We start from the raw sequence: 16,282 nt of genomic DNA on the forward strand, positions 1-16,282 counted from the left end.
CAGCAGAAGAGAGAGAGTGTGCAACAGAGGAGTGGAAACACAGAGAGAGAACTTCAAAGCCAATGAGACAGCAGCCGTAGAATTTTAATAAACCCCCCTTTTCCCTCTGATGGCTAGTGTGTGTGTGTGTGTGTGTGTGTGTGAGTAATCACTGCTGCAGAATTGAAAACTACATCAGCACACAAACACACACCATCCAGAACATATGCATGCACAAACAGCCGAGCACATATGCACGTGGACACACGCACACACACACACACACACACACACACACACACACACACACACACACACAGGGGAAAGAAGCCTTTGTTACTCACCTGCTGCACTTCTGTCTCTCCGTTTGATGTCTTCTCGGTATACACAAATGAGTTGAAAATCCTCTGTAGAGAGACAGACGGAGGGAGACAGTGGGAGAGGCAGAGAGAAACAGAGAGAGGGGGAACGGAGAAGAGACAGCCAGGTTAGGAGGGATCCTGCAGATTTAGGTCCAGTAATTGATTAGAAAGACACCACTTCAGGCCGAGCACTGGCCGAGATATTTGCTAAAGAGGGATTTTGGTCTCAGATGTTTGATAGCGATGATGTTTGGCTGCATTAGATCTGCACAAAGAATGTGCGATTTTTAGACCTTTTCTTAGTAAAAGCTGCAGGTATGACACAAAAGCAGGCAGGCGTATATGTGACAGCATCACCCACAGATCCAGTAGAGGAAATAACCAGGTAGCCTACTAGTTGCCCTACTAGTTAGGAATTTGGAAAATTTTCTTTGCCTGCTATTTTAAGCTTGCTGTCAGTCATTTCACATAAAAGTCATCACCAACAAGTTCTAAGGTTGGGTTATCAGGGGAATCTCAATCAAAAGAACCAGTTCCAACACTGCAAGTTTACGACTACAAGCAGAACAAGTGCCAATGTGGTGCAGAAAAACGTGATGAAAGCCAACAGAATAAAAAAAAAAAAAAGCTTAATTACATGTCAGGTGCATGAAATGTCAAGTGTCAACCTATAAGGGGGAAAATGCATCAAATATGATTATACATTGTCTGGGGCACGGTGTGACTGTTATGAGTTTACCGTCTGTGATGCTTCCAAAGATTTAGCGATTAATAAAAAACTGTTAAGGAAATCAAAGAGGGAAATGACAGGAGGCCACCAGAATACTTCAATACTACCATCAATACTCAGCCCTGTTGTCATCATCAAAAACAGCGATCATGGTTAAATACGATGATTCAGTTTTGACTGGGACATTGTTTTCCTTGGATTTTCAAGGTCGCAGACACACAGTTGTCGGGAAGCATATGGCAGCGAGGAATCAGCACAGCAGGGCGGCATGGTGGAAGGGAAACACTCCTCAACTGGAGGATCTGGGTTCAAGCCATCATGCCAGCAAGCCTCCTGCATGCTGAAGTGCACTTGAGCAAGTCACTGAAATCTGACAGGCTCCAGGACAGCAGCTCTGCGGCCGAGCCTGACCTCAGACACCCCGTGTTGAGAGGGCCGATCAAAAAAGAATTTCCCAAAGGGGATCTATGAAGTATTGCATTATTACTTTTACTTAATTAATGAACAGCTCAACCATTCACATTTTTAAAGTAAGTCTACTGCTATTGCCTTTTAATTTTACCTGAAAGAAGAAGAGAAAGTTGTCATTACGCTTTTTCACACGAACAACACACCCACTCGAACGATTCAGCTGAAACTGACCTTTTCCTTACAGGCTGCTATTATAACTTAATAGCTGTAACAATGTTGTGTTCTTGCTTTTACAAACCCAAACATGCACAGACAGAGGCAACTGACTATGAACTCTTCCACCTTGTACCTGCCCTTCCATTTAATTTCTGTCTCTGTGCATCCTGCTTGATCAATTCCTGCAGGGCAAAAAGTGTTTTGCTTCAGTCAAAAGGTAATTTGATGGCGTCTCTTGTTTGCACCGTTTGCATTCATGCTTGCCGGTGTTCACTACTGTTTTCAGGGTAATGTAAACACAAGTGGCAGTCAGGCTGCTCACCACTCCCTTTGCCCAATTTGCACAAATAGGTGGGTGCAGTGTCTCAGCAACGGTTTTAAAAAGAGATTTTCAAACTTGGGTTTCAGACAGACATTATATATGACAGTCAATTAAGTCGAAATCATAGTTTAGAAGTGTTTTCTTCACCATTTTTAGGACATTCACTGACAGCAAAAACACTATATGGAAAAAAAAAAAAAAAATCAAAGCTCATCCGAGTCTCCCAATACTTCCACCAAATGATTTTGGTGACAGTGTAATCAAGTGAGCTAAAACCAACACTGCACTATTCAATTTACACTCTGACATAAACCAAATTGCTACTCTTTAAGTTAGCAAATCTATGTATCTCTGTGTATATCTTCGCATATCATGGCTTAACATAGTATATATACAATGAAGTATTTCCTTTGTGTAGTGCTTCCTTGGGTTATCAGCGATCCCGACTGATTACCACATTTGACCAAACCTCACCGACTTCTAGTGCATCAGTTTTGCTCTCCAGGCTGGGAGGCATTCTGATAGGCCTCTGATTTTGCTGTTTACTGAATAAGAAGCGGTCCATTTTTCAACAGTGTAACACAGAGGCATGGAGAAAATGAGTCCTGGTGTGACCTCAGCCGTAACACACCCTCAGAGAGCCCCAGAAAAACATTTTAACACCTGCATGACTATGGACCCAGCTCTGACACACGCATTCACACACCTTTACACAGATGGTCTCCTGGGTCCCATCAGCCAACCATTCTCTCTGTCACACACACACACTTACACACACACTTCCCAAACACAGGCAACAGTACAGGCTGCCATGTACAAACACAGTAAAACTAATGTTTGTGTTCAGGCAGCCGGTAGGCAGGTGTTTCACCGTAAGCTGCCCCACTGCACACAAAGCCTGAAATTGCCTGGTTCCACGTTGCACCCGATCTCCCCGGCCTGTCCACACCTATTGTTAGACACATTCCAGAAGGTACCGATTACCCAGAATGCACCGCATCAAGCTAACCTGGAGCTGGCTTGCTGTGGACCTTTAATGCGTTGCCCTGGCAACACCCTCCCACTTTTCAGTGGATCTTTACGAAGCAGAGCAAAACATAACAAAGTAATGATTCAGGGGACTGCACACAATCAAGGGGCGACTTGACTTGTCACGCCAAGAAGGCTTCCCAAACATCAGCAGAGCCCGACTTGTTCAGCAAGGTAAGGACAGGAGAAAGTCTCTGAAAAGACTACAACTTTTTTTTTCCCCTCCAGCACCTGCTTGGAGATGTAAGTTCCTGGCAACACAATGATGAAAGTATTAATAAAACAATAGGAAAAATACACAAACGCACAGATGGACACAGTCAGGCAAGGAGATCCAGATCCAGATGCAAAACATGCTGTATAAAAAAGTTAAAGTTCAAAGTTTGAGTTTATTGTCCCATACAGGGAAACTGATCTGCAGTCAGGGTCACGTCAACACAGACAGCAGGCACAACAACAATACAACAGTACACAAATCTGTCCAGACAGGAGATCAGAGTGCAAAAAGCAAGCAGAATGTTAGAATTATTACAACTACTAACTACACGCATGTAAAGCCGGCTGCATATTTCACCACTTGGTAATTTACAAAATGTAAACCCAACCCCAGAGAGTGCACTGCTCACGCCCATGTCAGTGGAAAAAAAATAAGGGTCCAAGATGTGGAACTGTCAAATAAACACGGACAAGCACACATAAACAGAGCTGCCACTGCTTAGCAAGGATCATGTGTTCACAAAACGACACACTAAAAAAAAAAAAAAAAAAAAAGTAGAAAAAATGGGGTATAAAAAAAAAGAAAAAAAGAAAAGGATACTCATTTGGTAGGGAATGGATTTTTTTTTTTTTTTAAACTTGCAACCCTAAAAAAAAAAAAAAAGAAAAAGAAGAAGAAAGAAATAAGAGAGAGAAAAGTCCTGTTGTTGATTAGCTATAGCTTAGCTGTCTTTCCCCCAGTGCCTTGAGTGTTTGTTGTTGGAGCTGCTTTGTGGTTTTCACAGCTATGGGGCAGCCAGGGAGGAATGCCTGGCTCTGAAACCTGAGAGGCCTGAGGCTGCCTGGGCCACCATGGGCTTGTGGCCTCTCCTGACCCATAATCACACACACACATACGCACACACACACCCTCATACACACCAGCATCAGGGGCGTTGTCAGACTTCTATATCCACCTTAGTGCTTACCTCCTCATAAAATCAGTGCAAATCAGGGCGTATGAAACTAACCAACCAACCTGCAAAAGCAGCTCGGGCCTTCTAATCATATTTTCCTCAAACACACGCATTAAATCTTAAAAGGCCACTTTCTGAAAACTGGGCCACTTATCAAGTTGCTGAAAGCACTTTGAATGGTTGGCCACTGCTTCACTGCACTCATACCAGATGTTTTAAATACAAACATCCTGCATGTGGCATTAGTTGTTGATGTGTATCAGCTTTAACTGCACTGAACTACACTTTTTTGGGAATTTGGCCCGCTGGTCACCTAATAGTCTGCTGGCTCCAAAATCAACTCTGCTTCCTGATACCTGTGTTTGGTGTGCATGTGAACACTTGAGCATACAGTGGGTTAAGTAACCTTAAGCTATTAATAAGTTATTAAAGAAAAAAAAAAAAAAAAAGAAAAAAAGAAAAAACAAATAAAAACTGTAACATATGTAAAGTTTGATGGATAGTTTATTTTACTGACATATATCCAAACCTGCCAGGCCGGTTTAAGGGATTACTAACAAATTTTGACAGTAAAATCACACTTTCAATACCAGATCTCTCTTCCAGCAAGACTTCTGGTTTATTTTATACAGGAAATGAACAAAATTAACCCGACAGCGAAGGTTTTTGTGCTGCTGCTTCATAATGGACTTCACAAATGCTGGGGATTGAAATTTTGGTTTTCAGAAGTTGTAAATTACCATACTGCATAACAAAAAACAATCTAAATTTGAATTACCAATAGTTTTATTTCTGCACTTTGAATAATGCTCATCGCCAGAAATGACACAGATATGATTTTAGCTGAAACCCTGTAAAATGTATTTCAGGTTCAAGTCGAAGGGGCTTTCTTAAAAAACATAATTTTCACTAAACACACTTGATCCCAGTGGGCACCTTTCTGAACACTGACCTTTAAAGAATGCAGCTAAACTCCTGGCCTTTGATCACAGAGCACTGGTGTTTGTCCCATTAGACCAGTTATTAAATCTGTCCGCCTTGGGGTTAATCCAGACTACAGATGAGTGGCTTGCAGGAATGGCTAAACCTCAGTGGATCCTCACCCAACATGCACACCTGACCCTGTGTTTTTGGGGATCTCCTAGCACTTGTGACTGCGGAGATGCTGGGAGAAGAGGTTGTTGCATGTATTAAATGCAAAACGACTGCAAACTAATCCTTTAAACTTTTCCCTGGCCTGAAGCTTCACCTGCCCCTGCCTCAATCAAACTGCAGGAGGAGGAGAAGTTGGGCTGAACATATTTGCACATCACAAGAATAATTTAGCAATCTTGACGCAATTTTGGGATGCCCCCCTGAGGTATGGTACATGCTGTGATTGCCTTGTAAAAAGATTTGAATCTTGCTCATGACCACTTTGCACCTTTGAGGTCCCTTCTCTCTTTCTTGGCTTCCCCATCTCTCACCACGGCATATGATAAAACAGTAAAAATAAATAAATAAATAAATTACAATAACGCATTTCACAGTTTTAAATCAGTCTTTAAAAACACACAATCCCATTAAACCAGAGGGGAGAAACGGACATGGCTACCAATTAACTAGGCCTGCCTCTTAGGCTCTTCAGTCAGGCTCTCTTGGGAATGTGGTAAACTACCCTGAGAGGCCCTCCTCTGTTTAAAGTGACTCTTTTATCCTCAATGGAACAATGAATAAAATCCAGACAGATGACCGACAATACCAGCCCAAAGACTGGGATTTTACAAATCATCCACGTGTGTGTTGAGAGGAAAAAAAAGGGGCAATGGGAGGGAAGAGGAAGTAAGGAGGTACAAAGTAGGAATGGACGGAGGGAAGGGAGGATGCAGACTGCAGTGGTAGGACTTAAGGGGGACTAAACCTATTAGCAATCCAGCCATCTTCAAAGGCCAGAGTAGAGCCGTGAGCCACAGTAATTTAGAATTGGACAGGAGATGCACACCAACATACACACACACACACACACACACACACACACACACACACACACACTCACAGTAATCCTGTCTTTAGGGTTTGGTGATCAGTGGCGCAAGATTTAGGAGGACAAAAGCATTACTTGGGTGTGACACACCTCAAATGTTACTGGGTTGTAACTGTGTGTGTGCATGAGAGAAGGTGTGTGTGTGTGTGTGTGTGGATAATTGACTGCATGTCTGTATTTGCAGGTTGTGCATCAAATATGTGTGCGAACCATGTGTGTGCACTTCATTGATTGTGTGCCTGTCACTACAGGTGTCTCACAGGCCGTGCTATAGAAAAACACTGTTCGTGTGTTTGTGCATGCAGCCTCACACACACACACATTGCACATCCACACAGGAGGTTGCGGTGGAGATGTTTGGGAGCACCGGGGTCTGGAAGATTGGTTTCCATACAACTGGTGGATGAAAGGCTAAAACACAAGGGACACTAACTGCTGCTTCCTCCATGCTGCCGGTATATAGCTCTGCCTCGCTCCCTCCTTCAGTGCTTTATTCCCCCCTTGGCTTTTCGTCTCTCCCTCCCTCCCTCCCTCCCTTCCCTGGCCACCTCTCCGCTCATTGCACTACAAAGGGCTGGAGCCAGGGATGAGGCATCAGAGCTTTGCCTCTGATGTGTGTGTGTGTGTGTGTGTCTGTGTGTGTGTGTGTGTGTGTGTGAATGTATTTTTTTCTAGACCCTTTGCCATGTCTCCATCCCCAACCTTACCCTCCCGTTTCGATTTTTTTTTTTTTTTTGGAAGGCTACAAAGCAGAGTCAGGAAGCAGGCACCTGGGACTGGAGGGGTGGGGGGGGAGAAAGCACAGTTTCTGCGTTTCACCATACAAAAAAAATGTCTCTGAAATAACCGCATCTTTTGCTCACAAAACAGGTTACAGCTCCATAACACATAGGCTTAAAACAAAATTTAAAAAAAAAAGACATTTGTAGTCATTAATTACTCGATGAGGATTTGTCTGCTGCATTAACCTGCAACTACAAGAGTGCGCATATATACATATAAAAGTCAAAAACAAAAACGATCTTTAATTTGCTCATTAAAAGAAGACAAAAAAAATCTCACTAATTGAATAGAAAGCAACCTTACATTACCATAACAGTATCTACACAGAAAGAAGCATTTTCAAACATGCCATTTTTAACTTGGAAAGAAGTGAGTAAATTGGGTGGTTACAGACATGACCCTTGATCGAAAAAATGTTCCTGTGTATCGCCATAGTCAACTATGAATTTAATGGAAAATGTTACAGGGAAACCAAACAGCTAACCTTCCCATAAAGCCTCAAAATCTGATCAAAGTGCCAATTTGCCTGAGTTCCCGACACATTTGACTGCCGAGGGCCTGACTAACACGCTGTGGCAGGCAAAACCCATGCAGATATCCGAGGCATGCTTCAGGTATTATGGAAGTCACCTGAGGCCGTCAAAGTTGTGACCAAAACAGCACTGAAACAAAAAAAGAAAATAATGGGAATAGTAGGGGTAGAGCAGGAAGAGCTGTGTCACATCCAGATCTCTAAATGTCACCATAATGGCCATGGAGAAACCAAACCCTTGCTAATTAAGTGCGCCTCCATTTCAACCCAGCAGAGAGCAGGTTGGCTAATTAAATGACTGGCTGTCTGTGTCTGCCAACTGCTTGCTGCTGCATTTAGAAGGTGCTGGGGGTCAATTTAATTTGGTTGAGTATAACTAACGGACAACCTGAGGCAATGGCTCTAAATCCCCTGCCCACACACTGTCGGAGTGAGGTGGTGTGTGCGTCCGGGTGTGTGCAACGCTAGTGGAGGGCTTTGAACACGTCTGCTTCACTCGATTTTTGAATCCTTTCTGTGTTTGTGTGCTTGTGGTCTTCCACGCACATGGGCAAAAAAATGGCATAACAACGCAGACTAGTTCCACATGCAGAGATGAGTTTTTCATATGCATAAAAATACAACTTGTCATAGTAATTTGAGTGTAATGGATAAAACAAGTCTCTTTTTGAAGGAAAGTACAAATCCCAAGCTGTACTGGGTTCTTCAAAGATGTATGAAGGACAACCAGACCTTAAGGCCTGATGTTCACTGTGAATTCTCACCCTTTCATCATTCTGAATAGATTTTAATCATGATAAAATAGGGGGCATTGTTTGAGCGAAATATAGGAAAGGCTGGATCTTTCCTAAGCAATCACAGATTTCGACTTATTTTAATATATGAAATCCTGCTGTGCTCACTTGGGTTTGTCAAGGCTGTGGTTTTTCAAAGGGCACGTTTCAACGCTAGTGCCATCAGCGGGCGCTTTGGAGGAAAGCCAGACTCCTGAAGTGCTCAAAAATGTGAAAAAGCTGGTGTGCTATGGATACAGATAGTCATGCAGCAGCTCAGCAGGCCTGCATCCAAGCAATAAGGCCTGTTAGAGTAGCGGTTTGAGCCTGCCGCCAGGGTAACCAGTGTTGTGGTATTAACTGAGGCCTGGGAGCCTGTTCAACATCAGGCCAGTCCAAGGTCTTGGACAAAAAGACCTCTCTCATGCTGACCACATATGATGGCTTCTCAATGTGGAATGATTTAAAAAACCACCACACAACAATGGTTTTGAAAACATTGTCTCCGAGGCTCGCCATTTTCAAATTAACTTTTCCTGTGACCCAACGTGACTCTACAGGCTCTTGCGTCAGCTCTGTTTGTCAGCACCCAAAATGGAATCAAGACTTATTGGTGTGAAAACTATTTCAAGAAGTGCAGCAGAAATCCTGCTGTAATCCAATCAATAGTGTTCCATTCATCTTACCGCAGGTTGGCAATGTATTGGGCAATGACTCTCAGTACCGTCAATGGGCAATTCAACAGGCAATGCCACACGGCTGAAAAGCATCTCAAATTATTCCTGAAATCAAGGTGTTCCTTAGTGGCTAAAGGGTCCTTCCCCACTGTAATAGGACCCTTCTTTAACCAAGAAACAGGAACTTTGAATTTTCCATTCAGCAAGGGTCCAGTTCCAGCTCATTATTTGTCCATGTTCAATATGTGGGACTAACAAGAACCAGCAGGACACAGGATGCAGGACTGGTGCACTGTTTATTCCTGGTTGGTTAGACAATTTTTTGCATCACTGAAGCAACTACCAGTGCTACCTGGCAGCTACCACGTTTAAATTAAATTTGCAGTGGTAGCATTATGCTGTTAGCTATCAAGCCTTTGAATAAGGCAAACAGAGAAATGGCGAGGTGTTGTCATCATTTGGCCAGCTTCATGGAGTGAAAAGTGAATGAATGAAAATATTGCTGGGTTTGAAGGCACTGACTGAACCAGTGTTGGGTAAAAATAAAGAAACTGAACCAGGAAATCAGGAAAGTGAACCATCATAACAACACCGATCAATGTGATGATGTAGATGCATACTGTGATGATGCACATGAAGAAACTGTAACCCTTCCTCCTCTCTACAAGCATGTGCACACCTATAAATGGCAGCAAAAAATGACTCATAGCGCAACTACTCCAAATCAACTGGAGTCAGCTCTATATTGGTTCAGTTCCCTGGGGAGGGGGGAGGGAGACAAGTATAGTGAATGCAGATATATTCCCAGGTATGGCGAGGGCCCGGGGCCTGTATTTGGTTGAGTCTAACTGGACCCTCTTTATCGCTCTCTCTCTCTCTCTCTCTCTCCCTCACTCACCCCGGGTCTCGCCCAGCTCGATGAGGCGGGAAGAAGGGTGAAGCCTGTCTGCTGTAGAGAGTCGCAGTTCTGAAATAACAAAACCCCCTTTTGTCCAAATAGAGTCAGGGCTGAGAGAGGCAAAGAAAGACACAGAGAAAGAGAGAGGAAAAAGGAAAAGAGAGAGTCACCACCGAGAGAATCCAAGCAGCCCCCACCCCCAAACACACACACACACACACACACGCACCTACCCGAGAGGCTCTCAGTCTCGGCCTGGGATGTTTGCACTCCCTCTCCACCAGACAGGATATAATGCTTTCCACATGTGAGGGGAAAAAGGAGGGGATGAAGGGGCGGGAGAGGAGGGGGGAAAGGAAAGGACAAGATGGAGAGGATGAGACAACTGGAGAGAAGGTGGGGGGTGGGAAGTGAAGAGAAACAAAGGAAAGAGAGATGGTGGAAACCTATAACCATGGCAACTTTTACAGCAAAGTTGAGATGTGGCTTACTGGGTCCCGGGCAGGCTCTTCTGGCTTTTATTTGATAGTACACACCGGAGAGAGACAGAAAAGACTGGGGACGAGACAGATGATGCGCAACAAGGGTCCAAAGGGCAGCGTCAAACCCAAGACAGCTCAGTTACATCCCTTAACCAGCTGAACTACCGGGACACCTCCAGAGACACTTCAGTGAGAGAAACCCAGCAGTGTGAGAAATGACATCGAGAGTGGGCTGTATCTGCTTTCGTCCAGTTAATACTACAGTAAAGAGCTGTATCTTAAGTGTTACCAAAGCTAACCCAATGAACCAAAAAGGACAATGAACTTTTCACCTTAACAAGATACACATGTCCTTTCACTTATATCAGAGTTATAATACCAAATGAATAGGACAGATTCAAGGGCAGTGGTAAAAGGTAAAGAAAAAGGTGATGCCCTGAACTCAGAGAAGGTGAATTATTGTATATCACGTGCGCCAACCATGCTAATGGTGAGTCATTAGTAAACACAGTGGTGGTGGTGGAATCTTAATTTCTTGTCTTTGAGCTCAAATGCATTAATAATATGGCTGGTCACTCCATTTAACCCCCCTTCGCTGCACAAAGGAAATAAACGAACCATTTTAATGGTATTAGTGGCTCAGCTCTGGTCCAAAAATAGAGCACTGTGACTCAACCAAGAGACACTATCTGCCAGCTTAGGGCAAGTAAATGAGGTTTCTGCCTCATCTCTCTCTGTCTCTCTCTGGAAGTGTTAAGAAACAATGACACGAGTGTTACGAGCACTCAGCATCAAAGGCAACGGCAAACTTGGTGGAAAATGGACGAGAGAATCCAGTGTGATAGACGGAGGAGAAACAGAGACAAAAAAAACAATGTGAAATTGTTCCAAATTGTACCAAGTTCTGTGACATGAAGGCCGTTTCAGAAGTAGTGATGTCATCATCATGAGATCATGTCACTCATGGTTCAAAGGTCACAGACTTGAATAATGCTCCCTGCTTTTTTAATTTAATTTTTGACTTTGCGTGTCTGGGCCTGTGTGTGTGTATTTATATGTAGACTGTGTGCAGGGAGGGGTGTAATGCGCAAGTCATTATGTTAGCAGGCTGTTTTCATACAAGGCCCTTTGATGTCAAGGCGGTCAAGTCATTAAAACGGGGCCTCAGGCCTCAGCAATCCTGGACTAATCATGCATAGCTAATTGGAAATGATAAAACTTTTGAACCAAGCCCGTCTAAGAAGAATTCCATCCTGCTCTAACGTTTTACTATCCTGCTGCTGCAAGAAAAAAATCAGCACTTCAACACAGCATCCCTCTTTTTTTTTTTTTTACACTTGATTTGAAAGTTTACATGGAATTTTTAAGTGCTTTGAAATACATATATAGCTGGGGTTTTTTTTGGTAAAAGTTTCCCATATAGCGGCAGTAGTGCCAGGCCTGCTATGCATTATGGGAATAGCAACTTGCTGTTAAAGTGGAGCCGAGGTGAAAACGTTCCAAAGGCAGATCAAAGCTGCATACCTGAGCACTTCCATTAAGCTGATAAAATCCAGGAGTTAGAGAGGGCAAAAACAAAACCGTGTGCTGTCATAAAATTAGCTCAACTTAGGAATGCAACATAATGAGAAAATGATGCAGTTCTGACTAACAGGTTTGTAGTTTTCTCAATATCAAACACCCATAAATCATAAACAAATGGGGTCCGTGTGTGTGTGTGTGTGTGTGTGTGTGGGGGTGGGTGTGCGCTCACATGGTGTAGCTGTGACTGAATGCCAACGGATGATTCTTGTTAAGCCTTTTTGCGCTGTGTGGCTATGTGAAGTGATTGATGACGTGTGAAGCTGTATATGAATAATATGGGACATAAGCAATGAGTTGGGACCTAAAGTGATTACCGGGCCTGATTCTTATGTGTGCACCCATGACAAGAAGGGTAGCATATTTTTATTAACCTGGGTCTCAGGGTGAGGTGATTCTGAAAAGATAAAGAAGAGAGCCTTGGTACATAGCATGTCAGTCTAATGCAACACTATAAAATATAGGTGGGGCCCAACAATGAGCCACAAGCCTGTTTACACTAGGGCCCTGTTGACTGAAACACAAAAAATGAGATTGTAGTGGACCTCTAGCCAATAAGTAAGCACATTCTTGCTTGATTTGGCTCAGCGGAGGAAAGCAGGCCAGTGTCTCACACGCCCTTAACCTCTGGACTGGGCTCTAGCCACTTCAGGGCCCGGTGCCAGCCTGCCAGCGGCCCCTGGCACCACAAGTCCGAGTCACACCCTAGTGGTACAACCCACTGAGGCCAAAGCCTTATACTGACTCCTTTCACAGGACAGAGAGAGAGAGAGAGAGACTGTCAGAAGTCTGAGAGAGAGAGTGTGTGTGTGAAATAACAGAGATGGATAAATGGAAGGTCGGGGTCAAAGAGAAGACCAAGATGGACAAGTAGAGGCGGGGAGAGCAAAGGGCTCTTCACCCTGCTTCGATAAACGGAGGACTTTGATATACGCTTCCTGGCCAAGCAGCCCCAGCCTCGGCCAAGTGGGAGGGCGCTGAGACAGGGCGCCTGCACTGTCTGTACAAACTAGCCTGGATTATCCTCGCATTCCTATGCTCTGCAATAATCTATACCATCTTTACTTGCACAATTTATATGCTTCGGTATGTACGTATGTATACAGCGGTGCTGGTCACATGTTCGCACATTTTCTGCATAAGAGCTGCTACATAACTCTGGAAACTTCTGTACACACAACTTCCATCCACACATTTATTACGATTATGACAGCGATGATGAAAACAGACATTAATGTGCCATTTTGTTCTGTTCTTATGGTGCCTCCATATGTAGCTTTTCTAACAGTTAGTAATGCACATACTCAATCAGCAAACTCTGTGTGTTATCTACATCTGGTAAGTCAACATACTTGTCCATGTGTAGGGTTTTTACAACCCGGCTATAGACACGTAAATATGTATGCAATCTACAGACATGTTAATGTGAATACAATCACATATTTGCAGATTCTGTATGTTGTTATCTCCAGTCATTTCCAATTATTCCTCTGTGCACATGTTCACAAGTTACTGCTGCTGCTTTGCACTCACTCTCAATAATGTGAACCACTTTTTTCCACACTTCCATTTACACATTCTTCTTTGAAATTGTCAACTGCATGCATTTGGACAGCTCCAATATTGTTCCTCTATTTTTCTTTTGCTCTATTCTGTTACTATTTGCTTCTGCTCTGCTGTGGCCCAATTTCCCCCCATTTGCTATAAAGCTTCATCTTACCCTCCCTTACCATATTAAAAAGGAGTTTAAAAGTGTGTTAACTAGGCAGTTTTCTCATATAACGGGGCTACTTAGATCAAATGTCAGTGTGTTTGTTTAAAAACTGTAACAAGGGTGTCTTGCGGCGTCTGCCGGCTTGTTAATACATTGACCCAAGCCTGTGCGTCTGAGGCAAGCAGCCATCACCTCCACTGACCCGCCTCACTCATCATTTGACCAAGTAGGTCACTAAGGAATAAGCTCATATTGACAAGTGCAGTCTGGCGAGAGGAAATTCATGTTTGGGAGGGGAGACGGAAGAGATAAAAACACTAAGAACTGAGGGATAATGCTTGACAATGATACAGAATAACAAAATAAATGAGAGGGCAAGGGAAAAAAGCACGACTGAATGGCATTAGGCAACAATCAAGCATATGTAAAGTAAGATAAAAACACAATCACATTAATTTAGTTTTACCCTAGTTCTACGATTAATGTATTTCCCCATCTGTACCAGAAAAAACAGAGGGTGTCGTACTATACAATTCCTCCTTAAAACAAAGTCCCACTAGTTTCCCCACTAGAAATGAATGGACATTGTGTTTTCAAGCATCTGAAAAAATTCTGGAAAACAAAAACTGGAAAATAATGGCGTCCCTGAATAATGAGAGGAAGCAATAAAGGGAAAGGCATTGAGAAAATAAGTATACAACACCAAGAAGAGGACAAATATTGAAAAAAAGACGGGGATCAGAGATAGAAATGAGGCTGAAACAAAGGTAGTGCGTGTGTGCTTCAGACAGATGTGTGTGTGAGAGAGAGAGAGAGAGGCAGAGAAAAGACAAAGAGAACAACAGCACGGCGGAGGAGAGAGACAGAGAGATGAGATAGGCGAGGGGGAAGGAGCTGTTTCTGGGGTGGTCGTCCTGCTCTGCTCCTCAGGTTTCTGAGCACGATATGAGATCATGTCTGGCCACTGTTATAAGGCCTCTCTATAGACAAGGCTTTGTTCTACTTCATGTCCTCTTAAGGCTGTTACACGCACTGATTAATAGAAGCATGGGCTGCCCTGCAGAGAAGCTTAAGCTTCACTAGCATATGATACTAGTTTTCTCCTGCCAAGCCAAACCTACAATGACTAAACCCTGCTGCCCCACGCTGGCATAGTCAAGGCAAAAAAAAAAAGAATATGGCTCTGCAGAGATCCTTTAGCTAAGAACAGTTTTTAGTGACATACTGAACCTTAATGGCAAAGGTTTGGTTATACTGTTTTGTCTAACCGCTACAGACAGTAAAACAAAGCCTAATCTGTGTCATCGTAGGGAATTTGCACTTGCCTTCTTCCAGGGTGGTCAGAGCTCCAGTTCGGCTACATAAAAAGCAGCCATTGAGCCAGTCGGGATTCAGTGTTTTGCTCAAGGACACTTCAGAGGGACGAATGTTAGCCAACACTGGGCTTCAACGAGCACTGTGTATGTGAATGATGGTCTTTAAACTAGGCCACCCTTCCAATCATATATATGAAAACAAATAAAAAATGGCCAAAGAGCTGCTTTTAGGCACGACGGAGCCTTTTGTTTTGAGAGTATAGCTAACTTAGCATTAAGTTTCCTGGCCGTGTTTAACATAAACAATTCTGAGAACAGCGTAACAGTTCCTGGTCCTGCACAATGAGACTTGCTGGATGGCTCTTTTTCTGACTTTAAACCCAGGGAGAAGTAACGAGGAGTCAGCACTCAGGGTCGGTTTGAGATGTGAAGGAGAGAATCTCTAACAATGTCATTTTTAGGTATTAATGGTCAAGAGTAAAGAGACCTATGTTGACTTAAATCTATGTATATTCATCTCTATGAAATTTGCATATTTAATACTTTTTTTTTTGGTTTAAATCATGTTCTTTGGAGGTTTTCCTTCACATAAAAAGATTACAGCATGCTACTTGCACAGGAATATAGTATAGTCATCAATTATAGGCAGAATAAGAAGAATGGAGCACTGTGTACTGAAAGATGTAGTCTAAAAACATTTCCCATGTGACATGAGCACAATAACAACACATAATAGAATACAGACATGCGGTTTATGAGGGGGAATCAGGTTGTCACTGTGCTAAACCATAAGAGCCCATAGGCCTAACCAGACTAGGTGTCTTTTGTGATGGCTGGGCCATTCCACCCACACCTCCAGGCATGCATCCCTTTATTATAACACGGCAAACCCTCATGCAAAAACCATCATCGTGGCTTGTAGACTGAAAGTAAAGGGAACTGGATACGAGTCCTCTGGTGTAAGTATTTCTTTCCATGTCCCTCGCCTTGGCGTTTAAACCCGTTTAATAACATGACATTGCAAAGCCAAGAAAGGGTGTGAGGTTTCATAAACGACAGAATAAATCCATGCAACTAATGAAGTCCAGTTTTTATGCTTGTTGATTTTTAATTTCAGGCTACATGGAGTTTTACCACCATGTGTCCCATCACACGGCCATCTTAATGTACACACAGTATTTGTGGCTGTGACCCTCTGATTAACCTCTAATTTTTTATGTTTATATATAATAAAGCACTGAGGATACAGTTACTTTAAGGATAATGGCTCTTAACTGTAGGA

General features: G+C 43.1%; 1 protein-coding gene across 1 annotated transcript in view; it reads right to left on the reverse strand.

The window, feature by feature from the left end:
* cachd1 (cache domain containing 1) overlaps positions 1 to 16,282 on the reverse strand; it is a 101,187-nt gene that overhangs the window by 64,314 nt on the left and 20,591 nt on the right. The window contains exon 2 of the mRNA XM_030050067.1: positions 324 to 386. Within this exon, the coding sequence (XP_029905927.1) occupies positions 324 to 386 (63 nt within the window). The remainder of the gene's footprint in view (positions 1 to 323; positions 387 to 16,282) is intronic.

The sequence above is a fragment of the Myripristis murdjan genome, chromosome 4, assembly GCF_902150065.1.
Source record: "Myripristis murdjan chromosome 4, fMyrMur1.1, whole genome shotgun sequence".
Lineage (NCBI taxonomy): Eukaryota > Metazoa > Chordata > Actinopteri > Holocentriformes > Holocentridae > Myripristis > Myripristis murdjan.